The 15,986-nt window shown below is 38.2% G+C and overlaps 1 protein-coding gene across 7 annotated transcripts in view; it reads right to left on the bottom strand.

The window, feature by feature from the left end:
• Nucleotides 1-15,986, bottom strand: part of PTPRR (protein tyrosine phosphatase receptor type R) — a 267,828-nt gene that overhangs the window by 19,900 nt on the left and 231,942 nt on the right. For all 7 annotated transcript variants that reach the window (XM_084878885.1, XM_084878886.1, XM_084878887.1 and 4 more), the window contains 4 exons: nucleotides 15,466-15,545; nucleotides 13,301-13,438; nucleotides 2,692-2,802; nucleotides 765-922 (listed from right to left, as the gene is read on the bottom strand). In XM_084878885.1, coding sequence (XP_084735011.1) covers nucleotides 765-922; nucleotides 2,692-2,802; nucleotides 13,301-13,438; nucleotides 15,466-15,545 — 487 coding nt within the window. The remainder of the gene's footprint in view (nucleotides 1-764; nucleotides 923-2,691; nucleotides 2,803-13,300; nucleotides 13,439-15,465; nucleotides 15,546-15,986) is intronic.

The raw sequence follows: 15,986 nt of genomic DNA, 5'->3' as shown, positions 1-15,986 counted from the left end.
AAACAAGGAGGATGAGAGGAGAGCTTTGAGGGAAGAGGACCATCAAGGGCATCTGTTGCTTTTATCGCCTTAACCTCTGCTAGCCCATGTTCTAGTAACAGCACTTTGCTTTCCTTTTCAAAAAAATATATTTTTATTGATTTCAGAGAGGAAGAGAGAGAGAGAGAGAGAGAGAGAGAGAGAGAGAGAGAGAGAGAGAGGAACATCAATGAGAGAGAATCATTGATTGGCTGACTCTTGCCCATCCCCTTCTGGAGACTGTGGGCATATGCCCTGATGAGGAATCGAACCATAGGTAGTCATTCACCTTCTGAGCCATACCGGCTGGGCTTGTTTTCCTTTTAATAATTTATTTCCATCTGTTTTTCATGAAATAATTTTTAAAATAGTTGACTGACTAAATGTGAAATAATAAATGTTACCAATATAAAATTCAAGTATAGTTCAGGTGCCATCTTGAAACAACAAAAAAAAGCCACTAATAGTTAATTCCTAGTGTATATTATACTGATGAAACGAATAAAAGTATGTTTCAAGGTAGAGAACTGAATTAGCCAGAAGTGGTATTTCTTCCACTGTATAATTGCTTGCTGAACCCTAATATTGCATTGTAAACATCATCTTGATCAAGACTCAAATATGAGGAAGTTAACCAATTTCAATAAGTATTTGATTTACTGACAACTAAGAAGGAAAACCCAACTTCTATCTACTCCGCGAGGATGGACTTTTTGCTTAGGCGGACAAGATAGTTCGTGCCTTACCTGCAGTGGACAACCACAGGCCCTCGGCCTGCAGAAGCAAGTCTGTCTTCTTCCACATCCAGCATGAGTTGTAGAAGGGGCTGGGCACTGTCTGGAGTCTTGTGATCCGGCCATGAGGTGTACCAGTAATGCTTCACATGTTGGGTGTGACTTCCTTGCTGAAAATAGCAACCACCACCAAGTGTCTCATTTACTTGTGTAACTAAAAGTCATCCAAACCACAAGACTGCATGCCTTCTCTCATTCCCATCTTGTTCTTAACTTATTTCTAGGTGGTAAATTGTGTGTGTGTGTGTGTGTGTGTGTGTGTGTGTGTGTTAATCCTCATCCGAAGATATTTTTTTCCCATTGATTTTTAGAGAGAGTGGAAGGGAAAAAGGGAGGGAAGAAAGAGAGTGAGAAAGAGAGAGAGAGAGAAACATCAACGTGAGAGAGACACATCGTTTGGTTGCTCCCAAATGCACCCCAACCAGGCCAGGTATCGATCCTTCGATCCTTCCATGTTCAGGCTGATGTTGTAACATCTAAGTAACACCAGCCAGGGCTCTAGTTAATTTTTTAAGAATAATCCTTCACCTTGAGAAAACTTTACTGTAAATATCCTGATATCAAAGTTTGACAGTTTTGCCTCTATTAAATGATGAACAATGATACACATATGATGTACATGTGAAACCTATATAATTTTATTAACCCATGTCACTCCAATAAATTTAATTAAAATTTAAAAAAAAGAAAATAAAGCAGAAAAAATAAATGAAAATATATATTTAGTATAGAAAGTGATAAGTAACATAGGCTAAATCTATGTTTGTAATTTACTATAACAAACAAAATGGTAGATGAAAAGGTAGCCAAGAAAGAATTGGGAGGCAAAAAAAAAAAAGAAAAAAAAAAAAAAGAAAGAAAGAAAGAAAGAAAGAAAGAAAGAAAGAAAGAAAGAAAGAAAGAAAGAAAGAATTTGAAGATAGTGTGCTTCCTGCTCTTTGAACTTTCCTGACAGGTTACTACAAACATATTAACCAATATAAAAACACACCGTTACATGCAATCACTGTAATACTTCTACACTCATCCCGAATTCCATGTTTTAAACAGCAGTGAGAAATTCCAGTAATCAAAAGGCCCAGGGGTCGCTGGTTAGAAATGCTATGAGGGAGGGTCCATGTGGGGTCCGGACACGATGTAGGCATTTGGGACATATTTTTAAAAACAGGCTTTGGTAGGTGCCTGCCTACCCCGAGCTTCTCCTTACAAACCACGAGAGCAGCCCTGCCCCTGCTCTCTCTGTGATGACTGGGTCCTGGCAGTGAGGGTCTAGGTGGGACTGAGACCTGTGAGATGATTGTTCTCTGGAACCAGAAACAATACCATGGCAACATTCTTCAGCTTCTGCTGCCCGCAAGTGAAATAGATAAATTTTCTATGATGTAATCTGGTCTGGGGAAAGTCCCTATAAATTACTGTAACTCTGAGTGTGGAAGATCTCATCAACACTTCAGGCTTGTCATGCCTCCCACAGCCACCCACAGGCACAGATTTTCTCTCTTGGAGTCTCCAGGTCTTACTTAAAGCTGCACAAGCCCAAGTGACACTGAAAAACATCATGGCAAAACCCCTAGAACAAACCTTTAGCTAAAGGCATTCAAAAGGTTAAATCAAGAGATTTCTTATTTATGCAAATGAGATAATAACATCCTAGTTAGTGAATTTCCTTAATATGTACTTATTTAATTATTCCATACTTAATTGTAGTATGACAACAAAGAAATACATGAGGGGATGATTATAATTTCTCTTTCATCTTGACAGTATTTAATTGGTTTAAGTTAAATCTGTAGCACTTATTAGGATAATAATTTCAAAGCATAAATGTTATCCTCTAATATCATCTACATTGTAGGTAGCTATAGCCATGTAACCTTACCTTTAAGACGAGGTTCCGAACAGTGTAGTTTTCACATTCATTGACATTGATAACCAGAACCTCAACTTTTCCATAAATCCCTCTCTTTCCGGGCCAGTATAACACACATTTCTGATGAAGGAGAGAGAAGAACAGAGCAAATATTAATGATGCTCATTGGCCTAGGAGTGCTTCTCATTCAAGCATCTCAAGAGTTGCTTATTTAATTAGGTTTTTTTTTTTTTAAATCAGGTATCAATTTTTACAATTCTGTGAATGTACTAAACCACTGAATTGTACACATTAAACGTGATTTTTACAGCATGTCAATTACATGTCAAAAAGGTTTTTTTTTTTTAAATAAAGCATCATGTTTTGCATGTTCTTGGCAAACACTATTGCTGTTAATCCCATACCAAAAAATAAAGGTAGAATTTCCCAAAATCCCACAGAGAAATTGAGAACGAACTAAAAACTTAATTAGGAATTGAGAGATTAATATCCACATATTAGAATTGACCATGCAATGACTAGAAATGAAAGAAGTGTTCTCTTGTGATTGTGAAGGCAAGCCACATTTCCCTGCTCCATCGAGTGGCAGTGTCTCCTGAGCACCTGCAGGTTAGATGCCACAGGTGACGTTCCCCTTGTATGGGGGGCAGCGGCATGGACAAGTGATGCCTGTACGAGAGCATATTTTTCAGGACCAACGGTCATTCCACTGAGGGGGTCCATTACAATGGGTGTCTAACAAAATTACTTTAAATATTTTTATAATGGATGCTCTTTGAAGGGTTTAATAACAATCATAGTACAAACAAGGCAATATAATATTGTGGTTCAGGTGCACGCTTTGGGTCAGAGAGCCTGGGCTCACCTTTTGGTGAATAATCTACTTATTATTTGCTGTGAATCCATCAGCAGGATACTCAATCTCTCTGGCCTCAGTTTCTTCACGATTTACTCTGTGGGAAGCACTTAGAACCAAGCCAGGCAAAGAAAAAGCACTCAAAACCTGTTGCTGTTATTATTATTATTATTATTATTATTATTATTTATTATTATTATTAGTGTTCTGTTCTTACAATGACTGGGCTTTATAGCTTCCATAGAAAGTGGTTAGGTCATTAATTATGAATTACATCTGGCATTAAATTTTATAGTATTATGTCTAAGTTATATTATTAAAAGAAAACTATGAAATTAGATTTAAGCACACATATCATTTATCATTTCACCTCGTAACCAACTGCAAAAGACCTATTGCATTTTTTTTTTTACCACATATTTTAGTGATTAAGAATGTCAAGTGGGACAGTTGATGCTTTATTGCAATTGCCAGGGACGCAATGTTCACCTGAGAAGCATTGTTTAGATAGCACTGATTTCCTCCCAAACACACACGCACACTTATAAGGGAAACGCCTTCACCTGCGGCCTGCCAGCAGCACCTTTCAGTGTTCAAGACCCTTGTGTCCTCACACATATGCCGAGGAATATGATCACACTTGAAAAAATTAAGAACTTAAAATGCAACAAAGCCATAAAAGCATCACATCATTACAGAACTACAGGAAAAGACATGTGAAGTATCAGAAACACACCTCCTGGATTCCATCATGCTAAGCACTAATCATTCCAAAGACAGGGCCACGAAGAAAGTCACTTTACCTGGTTGACTCACTGGACCTCTCATCCGTTATAATAAAAACACATTTGCATCCTCTGCGCTCTGGTCCCTTTCCAGACCAAGTAAATCATTTCACCTCTGTTTACAGGCCGCCCCACACCCACGACTGTCAGGCAATTAGGCTAGAGGCTCCCTCTGGCTGACATCACATTAACATTAAGGGGGGTGGGTGGGGTGGGGGTGGAAGAAGAGAAACCCTTTTAAAAATAGAGCAATTTATTTCCCTCCTCATTTATGAGTTGTCAAATGCCTCAAATTTCCCCAGCTTGTTAATCATACTAACCAATTTTCCCGGTGTCTTTCAATGGAGCATCAATTATTTCAACTGCAAGACCCAAGCTATTGTATATCTCAAAACCCCTGCCTCCTGGATGAATCCAAGAAGAGACAAAGAATCTTGGGGGAAAAGTAGTGGAAAAGAAAGGGGCATTCAGTGGTCCAGCAGTAGGGTATATGAGCCGCATTGTCCACCATCAGATCTGAGCGGCGGGCCTCTCTTCGGGGAGGTAGTTCCCAAAACCGGCAGGAAAAGCTTCGAGGCAGGAACTCTCAGCCTGCACCCTGCCTCTCAACAATACTAGAACAGGCTTGTGCACCTACTTGATAAATGGAAGTACTACTTCTTCTCTCCCAAGCTTGCCAGGGCCCTCTTGAATATTTTTCTTGACTCTTTACCAAAAAACAAAATTGGCAGCCAGCTCCCCGAAGACAATGCGATATGACTTGTTCACTCAAAGAACTCCTAATTAGCATCCCATCTCCTTTCTGAGATAACAATAGCTTATTTTTACACACAGAATACATCCCCTCCCCCCCTTTTTGGGAGAACGTAGAAAAAGAGACCAGATAAGTGTGGGTGCTTTTGAATATGAGGTGGGGGAGATCTGCAAGTGTAGCTGTATCTAAGAGCACAAGTGCATGTTTAAATTATTCTCATGAACAGCTTTTTAGGGTTCTTCCATTGTGGTGCTAACAATGGTATGATAGAGGCAGAAAATGAAAGGAAGGAAAATACTCTCTTACAGATAATATTGTGAAGCTACAGTAATTGTAGGTAATTCAAAAATAGCATGCTACCTAGCAGGATATATAACCCCAAATCACCACTATGCTTCTGCTAACTGGTCTGAACCTTTCAGTAAAATTATCTATTAGTTCCAAGAATTCGTGATTTGGAGGAAAAAACGAGGTTTTCAGAGGATTGTGTGTCCCTTGGTGCAAACAAGTAATTAGCAAACTCTGACCATAAAGATTCTGGACACCAACCCGTTCATCATAATCAGTGGTTCATAGCCAAAGCAGGATGCAATGCAAACTCATAATTTTATGAGCTTTTCTTTCTTTGACCTTCCCTCTCTCCCCACCACAGTAGCGCTATTTGGGTATAAAGAAGAAGAAAGTCCAGCTAGTTGTTTAGTTGCCTGGGGAAAATCTTTTTAAAAATTTACTTTCTCTTTAAATTCCATGCATTTAAAAATCAAAAGAGATTTTGCTCTATGAGCTAAAGTCCTATATCATTGCATAGAGAGTGGCTCTAATTAAATAAAAAGATGAGCTGTTTCATTTGGCACATTTGCATATGAGAGGGATAGAATGGGTCAGACTGTCTACTGTTATTACCTGTAGTTAGTCATATTCCTGGTTTTCCAAATGAATATTACTAACATAGTATAGCAATTTAATAGTAAAAGTAACTTCACTAAGAGATCATTCAATCCCTTTCAGAATCATTCGAGTTAGGTAGAGCAAGTGGCAAATATTATCATTACTATTATTATTATTATTATTATTATTATTATTATATTTTTTACAACAGAGAAAACTGAAACCCAGATGTGTTGCTAGAGGTCTTTTGGAAAATTCCCCTGGGGGCTAGGAGCCTCTGAGAAAATATTACTTTATTAGAGGCCCAGTGCATGAAATCATGCAAGAGTAGCTTGCTGGCACTTGCTGCTTGTCGCCCTGCCCACCCCTCATAGCTCACAGACCTGCTGACACTCATTGCTCCAACCCCCCCCCCCTTCCCACTGCCACTCATGGGTGGGGAGGAAGGTGTAGGGACTGAGAGGTGGTCAATGCAACTCATGGCAACTGGTCAAGTGGTTGTTCTGGTCATTATACTTATGGTCCCTGGCCTTTTATTATATAGGATAAATTCAACTTGTCCTCTATCTCTTATCTGCACATTTGTCTAAAGCTCTAGATAGATATTTCTAGACACTTAGTAGACTTAACCATCCAAATGTCTCCAGGAGTCTTCAAACTTAGATGAAAAATGGAACTTACTTTCTTCTCTCACAAATCTTCCCTTGCTGCCCATCTAGGTTCATGACATCCTCTTCCAGTCAGCATCCCAGCCAGATACCCTGAATCAAACTCTCTGATTCCCTCCCATTCCATCCTGTGTCTTCTGTCTCTGGAACAACTTTTAAATCTGTGCCCTTTTCTCAGTACACTCTTCCATTGCCTTAATTCTGCACCTCATTACCTGTTACCTGGCTGTAACTACAACTTCTAACCTATTTCCCTGCTTGCTCTTGCTTTTCTCAAATCCCAATCCTATATCTTGCCACCAATTATATTTCCAATATACAAATTACATCATGTCACTCCATTTCAAAACATCTTTAGTGGCTCCCTGCTGCCTATATAAGGAAGCCAAAAGTTTTGTTTTATTTTAGTATAGTTCTATATTTTTTGGCACAATTTAACATTCCAGTCTCAGCTCCCTTCATGCCCTACTATGCTAAGCTCAAGGCACACCCAACTGCCAGACCCAGGCGGGCTGTGTGGTTCTCTGCCTTTGCATGCCAATGCGCGGCCTGCATTGTTTCCTGTGGGCACCTACTCACTCATCAGGACTTTATTAAAGAGCTGTCAGGCTTTGTATAAACTATTTGGACAAAGAACTGTAATAAAAATTCATCTTTTCTATAATTTCATCAGAGAGACAAAGGAAGGGAGTAAAAGAAGGGAAAACAGAATATTATTTTTAAATGAACTTTTGAGATTAAATTTTGCAGAGTATTGACTAAATCAATCAATGGGGTAAATGAAATTTATAAGTCAAGTCATAGCTCACATGAAAGATGCATGTAAATACTATAGAGAAAGCATACAGCTGTGTATAGTTGAGAGAAGTATTATGCTAGGCCAAATCACCAAATAATTCCCTCACTTTATGAGAGATAAATGTGGTACTTCACTGCTCTCTGAGGCCAACCGTGGGTTGCTTGCTCTCTAATATCTTGCATCAGTGTTTGGCCTGTTATGCTGGGGCAATAATTAAGTGCATGAGCTTTGGAATCAAATAAACCTGGATTAAAATTTGGCCTCCAGTACTCACTAACTTTGAGGCTTTAGGCAAATGGCTTACCCTCTTTGAGCATCTCATTTCTCACCCATAATAGAGGGATAGCAAAACTGACTTTGTAGAGTTATGAGTGAAAATAACTGAATTAATGTATGAACTGTGCTTAGCACGTACTTTCAATAAACGGTAGTGAGTGGAAAATATCTTCCACAGAATAGGTAATATGATAATTTACAGCTACTTCCTTCCTTTCTTAGAAAGGGATGAGAGGGGCATCACGTGACTCCCTGAGGTGGTCTAAAGATTCTGGAAATGGCCGAAACCGGTTTGGCTCAGCGGTAGAGTGTCAGTCTGTGGACTGAAAGGTCCCAGGTTTGATTCCGGTCAAGGGCATGTACCTTGGTTGCGGGCACATCCCCGGTGGGGGCTGTGCAGGAGGCAGCTGGTCGATGTTTCTCTCTCATTGACGTTTCTAGCTCTCTATCTCTCTCCCTTCCTCTCTATGTAAAAAATCAATAAAATATATTTAAACAAAAAAAGATTCTGGAAATGTGCAAATGCTATTTCCATTTTTGAACTGAACCAATCCCAGCTTTGCAATAATTCACCTTTAAAAGAGTTTGAACACTGTGTTTTTAATGTCCTCTTTCTTGCAGAAGGAATTCCCTTCTTCTTGTAATTTATCTAAAGGAAGGAACTAAAATTTACCAGCCATACAATCTCTTTCATGCCATAGAACTGATTTTTCAGCTTCATTTTGGAAGTTTTTGTTTATATTCATTTTATTAAAAAACTATAAGAATATTGGTATTATTAAATAAGAACTGGAAATTCTTCATTTATTTATTTAAAAAGTATAAAGGTTCATGAAAATATAAAGCCTGGGAATTTCTAAAGATAACTCCACCTTCATTTTTTTGGGAGGAAATGATTTTTGTCTATTCTAAACAATGACGCTCAACACAATTGAAAGTTGGCACATTTTTGGTAAACAGCGCTTTCCCGGGAGTGTAAAGTCTGCTGCATTTTCCTTCTGAGCCAGACTTCTCAGTATCATTTTGATCTGCAAAACATCAAGAGTTTCCTCTATCGTAATGTATTTACATCTTCAGAGAGTCTGGATGGAAAGGAATTTCATTTTAATTTAATGAATAATCAACAATGAAAACGAATTTTTACTGCAATATTTGGGATTATGACTGGCCGCAGGACAATACACACAGAAAATCCCACCCAGAAAACATGATATACTTAACTTTGATATTTCCAGAAGACATATCCCCAACATTTAAAAAGAGAAGAGGCTAAAAATTGTAAGAAAATAATAATACCTTTCCAATTTCTAAATTTAGTCCAAGAGAAAAACAAAGACCTCAATCATCCTTTAGTGTGGTCATTACTATTATTTTTTTTAAAATCTAGTTTTCAACAGATCCACTTGGCTTTCCCAATGAAGAATGTGAATTCCGAGAGTGGTACCAAGGGGTACCTCCAACTGTGTTTAGGTTGAAAAATAAAGAACAAGAGGTGTTCTCTTCCTTTCCAGACGCAGAATGGAAAGTCCTGAGCATCACCGAGAACCAACTCAACATCACATTGAAATGTGAATTAATCTCCTGCAGCACTTCCATTAGAATGCCAACCGTGGTCTTGGAGACAAAGGAGAAGTATTGGAGCTTTGGCATATTCTTCAAGTCCCACCAATATGTCACATGTTAGCCTCCAGGGAATGCTTTCTGACTAACCAACAATCTGAGCTGCTTCTATCCTGATGGAAGAAACCCTGGTTCAAGAAGAAGTTAAAGCACTAAAGACACAGTGCTTACCCTTTCTATGCAAGTGAAGAAATACATAATAAGATTTGAGGATTGAAATGCTCAGTGCTTTTTCCAGTGTTCATACTAAATGATTTTGTTTTTAATCGAAGAGGATATAGAATTAGTAAGGGTATGGATATACTTTTAGCAAACAAAGTATTAAGAAACTTACAATTCAAAACAAAGTGGACAGGGATAATGCATTCTACTCAGATCTAGGAAATGTTGCTACAAGTGCCATATTGTCAGTTGTTTGCTTTTCATACCTCTGTAGGGGTCATTCAATTGATTTTTGGTTTCTATTGTTGCTATTGAGAAGCCATTTTTCCATTACTCTGGTTGTGAATATTATCTTCATTCAGGTGTCTAGTTGCAGATTTATTTTGAGGTATCCAGCCTAGGGTTTATTGTGCTTTTCAAATGTGAGAGCTCATGTCTTTCATCAGTTTTAGAAAATCCATGACCATTGTTTCTTCAGTATTACTTCCTGTTTTATATTCTCCCATTTCTTCTCTATAAGACATATGTTGGCCATTTAAATATTACCCTCTCTGTATAATAAACTCTCTTTCATTTTTTGGTCATTTCAAGTTTCTAGATAATTTTCTTAGTTCTCTCTCTCTCTCTCTCTCTCTCTCTCTCTCTCTCTCTCTCTCTCTTTAAATCCTGTAATTGTTCAGCTGTGTCTAGCCTACTATTAAACCTGCCTAAAGAAGATTTTTCTTTTTCATAATAGTGTCTATATAGTAATTATGTCTAGGACTCCTTGATTTAAAATTCTCCCTAGTCTGTTTAAATTGTAACTTACTCTTTTCATTTGAGTTTATTATTTTATAATTTGTGTGCTTAATTGTGAAAATATAGCTTATAGTATATAGCCTCTATTCAATTTTTTGTAGGTCTATTTCTATAACTTGTTGCTTCTTCTGATTTTCCTTATATTGTTTACTTGTATGTCTCACAATGCTGACTTATGAGTTTGTTTGGTTGGGATTTTTCTGTGGAAATTCTGTGAACTAGATGTTGAGAGGGTATGCATCCAAAAAGATTTTGCCTTTGTTTCTGTGAAGTGCCACAGAGCCTTACCAAGCCAGCATTACTTTTTATATAAATTACTCCACTTGGCATTTCCTGGCTTTGAATTCTGAATACTCAAGAGAACCTTTTTATTTATCCCAAGAGAAGCCTGGACCAAGATAGATGGATTTCCTGCTATAGTCCTATTTTGGTAGGCGGCTTTATTGTCCTGGATCCCCTTTCCACTACAGGCCCTGCCCTGGCAGGTGCTCCCCTTATGGAAGGTCTCCATTCTAACTCCTGGCTTCTGGGAGCCACAGGCTTGGTCTCCATGTAACCTGTAATTCTCTGGTTTGATGCCTTTTATTCTGTTTTTAATTGCTGGGATTTCCTTCATATTATTTTTCAAGCTCTGTTGTACCTGTTATTTCATATTTTTTACCCAGTATCACTGGTTTTGTAACGGGAGGTTTTTCAGATTATCTTGTCTGCCATATTATCTAAGTTCCATGGATGTATATATATTTTTAACTTTGAAGAATATTTTTCTACCACGAAGGCAAAAATGTCACGAATTTTAAACAACTGTGCAGGAGTTGTCAGTGGCTTAGTATGTTTGATTGGTTGAGAGTGTGTGAAACTGCTGAGAATGTGATGGGTCACTTTTATTATGCCACCTCAGGCTTTCATATAAAATTCTTAGAAATGCATTTATTTAGTAAACTACATAGTTAATTAAGTATATACCTTCATCTACTGGTCAAATATATATTTTTTCCAAAATAAATTTCAGGAAAAAAAATCCTTCATCTATTGCAGCAAGAAAAATGGAAGAAAACAATAAACTTTAAAAAACTTATAAATTGCTGTTGTGAGCCTAGATTTTCTTGATTAGCAGTTGGATTATATTATACTCCATTTATTAAAGTGGTATAAGGGAAAATTCAGTTTTCTTAAATTCTTCTTATCCTGGGGAAGAAAACAAACACAAAAGCTGACTAAAACCAGACTACAAACTATGTCAACAAGATGACAAGATGAAAAGATGCCCTAAAATGTAAGCAGTGCCCAGGCCAGGACCCTTTGGGAATTGCACAATTTTACTTTATTATTATTACTAGAGGCCCCACACACAAAATTCGTGCAAATGTAGGCCTTTGCAGTTGCGGCTGCCTGGATGCCTCCCTTGCAGCCATAGTTGCTGCAGCCCTGGCTTCATCCAGGAAGGACATCCGTTCTAATTAGCATATTACACTTTTATTATTATAGATTGTTGATAGTATTACAGATGTCTCCCATTTCTCCCCTTTTGCCCTTATCTACCCAACCTGTACCCCCACCCTCAGGTCTTCACCACCCTATTATCTATGTGACATACCTCCATGTGGGGGTGGGGAGATAAGAGAGACACAATTTTATATTTATGATGCAAAGTACAGAATGAGTATTCTTGTCCATAAATTAGATCCTCAGAGAAGATGACTAGCATGGAAATAGAATCTAATTTGGGGCTCCTTATTATAAAGACATTGAGTAAGTTGCTCGGATTTTATAACTTCCTTCAAATCTTTCTTCAAATCTCACTTTCTTAGTGAGGCTCATCCACTATACAACACTGCAGCTTACACTTCCTTCTCAGCTCCTCCCTACATCCCAGCACACTCATGCTATTTTTTTCTATAGTGTTTATTCCTTCTAATATATATATATATTGATTTCAGAGAGGAAGGGAGGGGAGAGAGATAGAAATATTAGTGATGAGAGAGGATCAATTGGCTGCCTCCTGCACACCCCACACTGAGGATTGAGCCTATAACCTGAGCATGTGTCTTTTAAAAAATATATATATTTTATTGATTTTTTACAGAGAGGAAGGGAGAGGGAGAGAGAGTTAAAAACATCGAGAGAAACAATGACCAGCAGCCTCCTGCACACCTCCCACTGGAAATGTGCCTTCAACCAAGGTACATGCCCTAGACCAGAATCAAACTTGGGGCCCTTTAGTCCGCAGGCTGATGCTCTATTCACTGAGCCAAATCAGTTAGGGGCCTGAGCATGTGTCTTGATCAGGAATGGAACCATGCCCTCCTGGTTCATAGGCTGATGCTCAACCACTGAGCCATGCCAGCTGGGTTGTCATCAAAATCTCCCCCCCCCCCAATATATTTTTATTGATTTCAGAGAGGAAGAGGAAGGGTTAGAGAGATAGAAACATAAATCATGAAAGAGAATCATTGATTGGCTGTCTCCTGCATGCCCCACACTAGAGATTGAGCCTGCAATGTTCCCTTGACCAGAATCAAACCTGGCATCCTTCAGTCCGCAGGATGAAGCTCTATCCACTTAGCCACACTGGCCAGGCCCTTCTAATATTTTTATAAACATTGTTTTTGTCGGTCTTCTCTGCCAACTCCAAGAGAGTTAAAATCTACCAAGAACATAAACCTTTCTGTGTTTTGCTTACCAATATATTGCCAACAACTAAAAGAGTATTTGCCACATAGTAGGTACAAAAATTACTTGCTATACAAACGAATAATTTTTTACTTCATTGCCTATAAATAGGCATAATCAGGATAATTCCTGGTCTATCATTTTCTTACTGTGACATGTGGATACATAGGAGAAATATGTATTGATTTTTCTGGGAAGCATAAAGTGACCTATCATTTAAATACCTTAAAAGTTTCCATTTTAAATCCATTATTAAGTACACAACAATTTTTCTTACACAATATGTCTCCTATAGCAACAAAAAATATATAACATTTAGTACTTGGGCAAAGGTCATACCTCATTTTTTTCTTTGAGTTTTGTGATCATAACGATCACAGGACTATCTTCCTGCCAAACCATCTGCCAGAAGTCATTCACGGTGTTGATCATGGGGCCCTGCGTGGCGATGAACGCTTTCTCTCTGCCATTGTATCCCTAATGTGAGTAAAGATACAAAAGATTGGCTTTGAAGTTCATGCCGTGCACTGAAAATCTAGGTAAAATATCTCAGAACAAAATGGCTCTGCTCTTCCAAAAGCAACACAGGCTTCTGTGGCTTAATTGATCCCAGCAGCACAACCCACTGGCTGTTCTCCCAGCACGCTAAGCATGGCGCACGGTGCTGCCCGTCAGAATGCTTCGTCCTCACCAGAGCTTCCCAGCCACACACGCACAGGAAAGGAGTCAGAATGCTTCGTCCTCACCAGAGCTTCCCAGCCACACACGCACAGGAAAGGAGAACTCACTGTAAAATACTCACTACCAATGTTGATTATTTAAAAAAAAAAAAAAATATATATATATATTGGGTCGGCAGCTAAGTAATTGCGGATTTTTTAAAGAAAATCAAAGACAATTTTTTCATGGAACTAAATAACTTTATTCTTTAATGTATTGCCCATTTTGATCAATGACCTTTTGCCATCTTTCAGGCAGCATCATAATCCCACGTTCAAAAAACTTCTGTTTTTTATTAGCAAAAAACTGAATCAGGTACGATTTGACATCATCATTATTGAAATTTTTACCATTCAAGGAGTTTTGTAAAGATCGAAACAAAAAGAAATCAGATGGTGGAAGGTCAGGACTATATGGTGGATGTGGCAAAACATCCCAACCAAGCTCCATTAATTTTTGCCGAGTGACCAAAGATGTGTGTGGCCTTGCATTGTCATGATGGAATACAACACCTTTTCGATTTGTCAATTCGGGCCACTTTTCTTCAACTGCATTGTTTAATTTCGTTAGTTGTTCAATGTAGACATCAGAATTGATCGTTCGGTTGGGTGGTAAGAGTTCAAAGTAGACAATTCCTTTGTAATCCCACCAAACTGATAAGAAAACCTTCTTTTGATGAATATCAGCTTTTGATGTTGTTTGAGTTGGTTCACCTGGCCTGCTCCACGATCTTTTCCGCTTGATATTGTTGTAAACAACCCATTTTTCATCGCCAGTTATCAGTCGTTTTAAAAATGGATCATTTTCATTACGTTTCTTTAGCAAATCGCAGCTGCTAATGCGTTGCGTTAACTGTGATTCTTTCAGTTCGTGAGGAACCCATGTATCGAGTTTTTGAACATAGCCAAGTTGTTTTAAGTGATTTTCAATGCATGTATGTGATACATGAAGCTTCTCTGCAATCTCACGTGTTGTACTGTGACAGTCCGAATTGATTATTGCTTTGATTAGGGCGTCATCAACTTCAACTGGACGACCAGAGCGTCTTTCATCTTTGAGTGAAAAATTACCAGAACGAAATTTGGCAAACCAATTTTGACACTGCCGTTCTTTTAAGGCTTCGTCACCATAAACAGCACATAACTTTTTATGAGCTTGTGATGCGTTTTTCCCTTGCGGAAATAAAAAAGCAAAATATGACGAAAATGTTCCTTTTGATTTTCCATTTTTCAACGAACGCCAAACAAAAACTACAAAACAGATCAAAAAACTTTTTTTACTGATTAACAGCTGGATAGCCAACTATCAAATACAAAATGTGTTTTACATTTGTACTACGTCTGCAAACCTAAAAATTCAACTGAAGCCATATATGTGTGAAACCCGCAATTACTTAGTTGCCGACCCTATATATATATATATATAATTGATTTTTTTACAGAGAGGAAGGGAGAAGCATAGAGAGTTAGAAACATTGATGAGAGAGAAACATCGATCAGCTGCCTCCTGCACACCCCCTAATGGGGATGCGCTCACAACCAAGGTACATGCCCTTGACCGGAATTGAACCTGGGACCTTTCAGTCTGCAGGCTGATGCTCTGTCCACTGAGCCAAACCAGTTAGGGCCCAATGTTGATTCTGACTAAGCAAACAACAGCAAAGAACTTGCTCTAACCAAATTAAGTAAAAAGTAATCTATTCTAAGGAGAAAAAAAAAGTAATCTTAAAGTCCAAAGGGTAAGTTGACATGCTCATCAGAAAGAAACTATATTTATTTACTTACCCTAATATAATTAGCATTAATGTAGGTGCTCAATGCATCAGTTACATTTTTTGGTCTTAAACACACTCTGCTGAGGGGATCTAATGAAGAAAGCAAGAAATAGTATGTTAAACCGATATGTTTAATGTATCTACATTAAATGCATTACTCTTTTTAAAGTTTCTTAGAACACCAACAACCAGTACATAGTACACCTGGTAACTTATAGATTGACTGGCTGAACTTGTGCCGGTGTTTGTTGTTGTGTCTGAGTGTCTATATGTCTGTGTTTTGATGCATCTGTGTTTCTTGAGGGATATTTGGGCCCATTTGATGCCTGTTCCTGACATAAATCTCACTCACAAGCCTGAGATGGTGAGTTTATTCTTCATGCCATTTATTTATGGGTTCATGATTCTTGACCCCATTTCTCATTTGTGCTCCTTTGCTTGTTCTTTGGGCTTGGAATTTGCACTCACTCTTCCTACTCTTGTCTCTCTTCTGTCTTGCCCAATGACAAACATTTGGTCTGACTCAAATCC

This window comes from Pipistrellus hanaki, assembly GCF_964339955.1.
Source record: "Pipistrellus hanaki genome assembly, chromosome: 3".
Lineage (NCBI taxonomy): Eukaryota > Metazoa > Chordata > Mammalia > Chiroptera > Vespertilionidae > Pipistrellus > Pipistrellus hanaki.
Note: the sequence above shows the minus strand (reverse complement) of the source record. Positions and strands in the feature narration are given on the sequence as shown.